This window comes from Triticum dicoccoides, chromosome 2B (genome assembly GCF_002162155.2).
Source record: "Triticum dicoccoides isolate Atlit2015 ecotype Zavitan chromosome 2B, WEW_v2.0, whole genome shotgun sequence".
Taxonomy (NCBI): domain Eukaryota; kingdom Viridiplantae; phylum Streptophyta; class Magnoliopsida; order Poales; family Poaceae; genus Triticum; species Triticum dicoccoides.
This window is the reverse complement of record NC_041383.1, coordinates 305,688,897-305,692,233: the sequence shown is the minus strand read 5'-3', so window position 1 is coordinate 305,692,233 and position 3,337 is coordinate 305,688,897. Positions and strand designations below refer to the sequence as shown.

The following is a 3,337-nucleotide window of genomic DNA, read 5'->3' as shown; positions in this document are numbered from 1 at the left end:
GGAGTGCTACGTACACAGGGATGGTGTAGTCGCTAGCGTGAGCATGAAAGGGAATGGGTATACTCAACCCCAGTACAATCATCGGACGTCTACGGCACGATGGACGCTAAACCCTTAGCCCCTAGTATGCTAGTACTAAACCCTCATACATCTCTAGACCTGAGTGAAACTTGCAGCTTCAGCATTGGAGCCACTTGGTTGTTTGGACAATTTTTCAATTGAGTTTGTGATTGGCATTTGAACTTTAACTGGTACATCGGGCAATCGGCTATACTTGATTCTAGTTTTCAGAGAAGTTGTTTGACCTAGCTTGTAGAGCACTAGAAGCCGGTTTTGAAATTTGGAATTTTTCAAAGCTGGAGCCTAAACACAAAGCACACATTTACACTCGACTAGAGATCAAACCAAAAAGTTTAGCATGCGGTTCCTCAGCATTCAGCAACGCACATACTGAGCAACATTAGTGTCGTTCCCACTCAATGTCTGTGAATTGGAGTACCCACTCAATGTCTGTGAACTGGAGTACTCCCTCCGTCCGAAAAAGCTTGTCCCACAAATGGATGTATGTAGCACCAACTTGGCGCTACATACATCCATTTGTGGGACAAGCTTTTTCGGACAGAGTGAGTACTAGCTAAAGTCATTCACCCTCCAAACCACTAAAAACGGACCGATCTGGTTATCATCCACCAAAATACCTCCCTGCGCGGCACCGACCAATCCAATTTTGGGAGAGCCGTAAACGAGACACGGAGTAAGCAAGGAAGGAATTGAACCGGCGGGGTATCATGTCGTACTGAATCGGTCGATCTGCTGCTGCGAGGAAACGACACTGGGCGGGAGCAGGCCGCGGAGGCCGAGCCGGTCCCTCTCCGTCATCGAGAACGCCGTTCCCTGCAGAAGCAGCACAACCCGCGCGCGTCAGACCACCGCCGCGAAACCCTCTGCAAACGGAACGAGGAGACGACGACGAGCGAGTAGGCGCGTACCCGGTTGAACCATGGGTCGTGGAGGATGTCGGGGCCGCGCTTGTGAAGGACGACGGGGCGGTGGCACTCAGCCGTCACGAACGCCCGCGAGCGCTGGAGGAGAAGGCGGTGGAGGGCGTCAGGGGCGAGGGATCGCCGGAGGCTACGCGAGATGGACGACGCGTTCGCCATCCCCGCCCGCGTCCCGGCTGGTCCTGCTGCTAGTGGAGGCCGCTGCAGTTGATGCTGGTTCCTTCCTACCAGTGAGAAAGGGGACGCGTAGTCGTAGCTTTTTCTGTGCGATGTGCGATCGTGTTGGAACTATTCTCCCATTTGGGCGAGACGACGTGGGGGGTCTGCCGGTCGTGGCTGCCCATTGAGAAAATTACATCTACAGTAACTGAACTTAACTCTAGGATTCACTTTGGTCACTGTATTCATGAAATCGCGAGTTACGGTCACCGGGCTTGCTGAATCGGGTCACTATACGGTAACCCATACCGTTTCGGCTCGTATCACGTGCACGTGGACAAAATTGACGGAAAAAATAATACTTGGACTTGCCAGTTGTACAGGACACGTCGAGGGTTTCTTCTCAGCCGATTCCCCTCTCGTTCCCTTCATCCGCCTGCTAAATCCCTAGCGCAATCTCTCATCTCCTCCCTTCTCGCTCGAGTCCAACAGTTGCATCCTCTGCTCCCCTTATCTCTCGTCAAATTGCAGCGACAAATTGGTTTCGGCCGCCATGTCCGGCGCGGGTAGCTCATCGGGGGCCGGTGTAGGTTGGCTCCCTTTGATCCAATGCCCTGATTGCAAGATTCGCCAGATTAGGCGGTTTGAGTCCACCACTGAAAAGCATCCTGGGTGGATCTTGTACAGGTGTATGAATCATAAGGTTAGTACAAGAACATTGACTGGATGTTGTTGTTAACTCTGCTTCCCTTTTCATTTGATTTTCAGATTGGTTCTTGATTTGATTTTGAGATATGTTCTTGATTTTGTCAAATAGGCAGGGAAGCAACCTTGCAACTTTTGGCACTGGGAAGCTAGTTATATTGATTATTTGAAGAAACATGGACATCTGAGAGGTGAATCTGTGGATAGTAAAGTAGTAGAGATGAAGAAAAAGAAGAACACGACAGAAGTAGATCCTGAAGATATGATGAAGATGTTGTTGCTGCTAAAATCACTTCCAGGAGATGTTGCAGACTTGGTTGCTGTAATGAAGATAGTAGTTGTACTGCTATTTGCAATGCTCTTTGTGTTAGTATTAGTTCTAGTTAGGATGTGAGTGTTGTCAATGTTGGCAATTGTTGCACTAAGTGAGAAGTAGACTTTGAAGGAAATATGCCCTAGAGGCAATAATAAAGTTATTATTTATTTCCTCATATCATGATAAATGTTTATTATTCATGCTATAATTGTATTAACCGGAAACATGATACATGTGTGAATACATAGACAAACTTAATGTCACTAGTATGCCTCTACTTGACTAGCTCATTAATCAAAGATGGTTATGTTTCCTAACCATAGACATGTGTTGTCATTTGATTAAATGGGATCACATCATTAGGAGAATGATGTGATTGACTTGACCCATTCCTTTAGCTTAGCACTTGATCGTTTAGTATGTTGCTATTGCTTTATTCATGACTTATACAAAGTTCCTATAACTATGAGATTATGCAACTCCCGTTTACCAGAGGAACACTTTGTGTGCTACCAAACGTCACAATGTAACTGGGTGATTATAAAGGAGCTCTACAGGTGTCTCCAAAGGTTCATGTTGAGTTGGCGTATTTCGAGATTAGGTTCTGTCACTCCAATTGTCGGAGAGGTATCTCTGGGCCCTCTCTGTAATGCACATCACTATAAGCCTTGCAAGCAATGTAGCTAATGAGTTAGTTACGGAATGATGCATTACGTAACGAGTAAAGAGACTTGCCGGTAACGAGATTGAACTAGGTATTGGATACCGACGATCGAATCTCAGGCAAGTAACATACCGATGACAAAGGGAACAACGTATGTTGTTATGCGGTTTGACCGATAAAGATCTTCGTAGAATATGTAGGAGCCAATATGAGCATCTAGGTTCCGCTATTGGTTATTGACCGAAAACTGTTCTAGGTCATGTCTACATAGTTCTCGAACCCATAGGGTCCGCACGCTTAACGTTACGATGACAGTTATATTATGAGTTTATAGTTTTTGATGTACCAAAGGTTGTTCGGAGTCCCGGATGTGATCATGGACATGACGAGGAGTCTTGAAATGGTCGAGACATAAAGATTGATATATTTGAAGCCTATATTTGGATATCGGAATCGTTCCGGGTGAAATCGGGATTTTACCGGAGTACCGGG

The 3,337-nt window shown here is 46.5% G+C and overlaps 1 protein-coding gene across 1 annotated transcript in view; it reads right to left on the bottom strand.

Annotated features, from left to right (window-relative positions):
- LOC119363581 (NAD-dependent malic enzyme 62 kDa isoform, mitochondrial-like) overlaps window positions 1-1,262 on the bottom strand; it is a 9,261-nt gene extending 7,999 nt beyond the window's left edge. Inside the window, exons 1-2 of the mRNA XM_037628951.1 lie at window positions 990-1,262; window positions 798-894 (exon numbers count right to left, since the gene is read on the bottom strand). Of these exons, the coding sequence (XP_037484848.1) occupies window positions 798-894; window positions 990-1,160 (268 nt within the window). The 5' untranslated portion in view covers window positions 1,161-1,262. The remainder of the gene's footprint in view (window positions 1-797; window positions 895-989) is intronic.
- Between the last annotated feature and the right edge of the window lie 2,075 nt (window positions 1,263-3,337).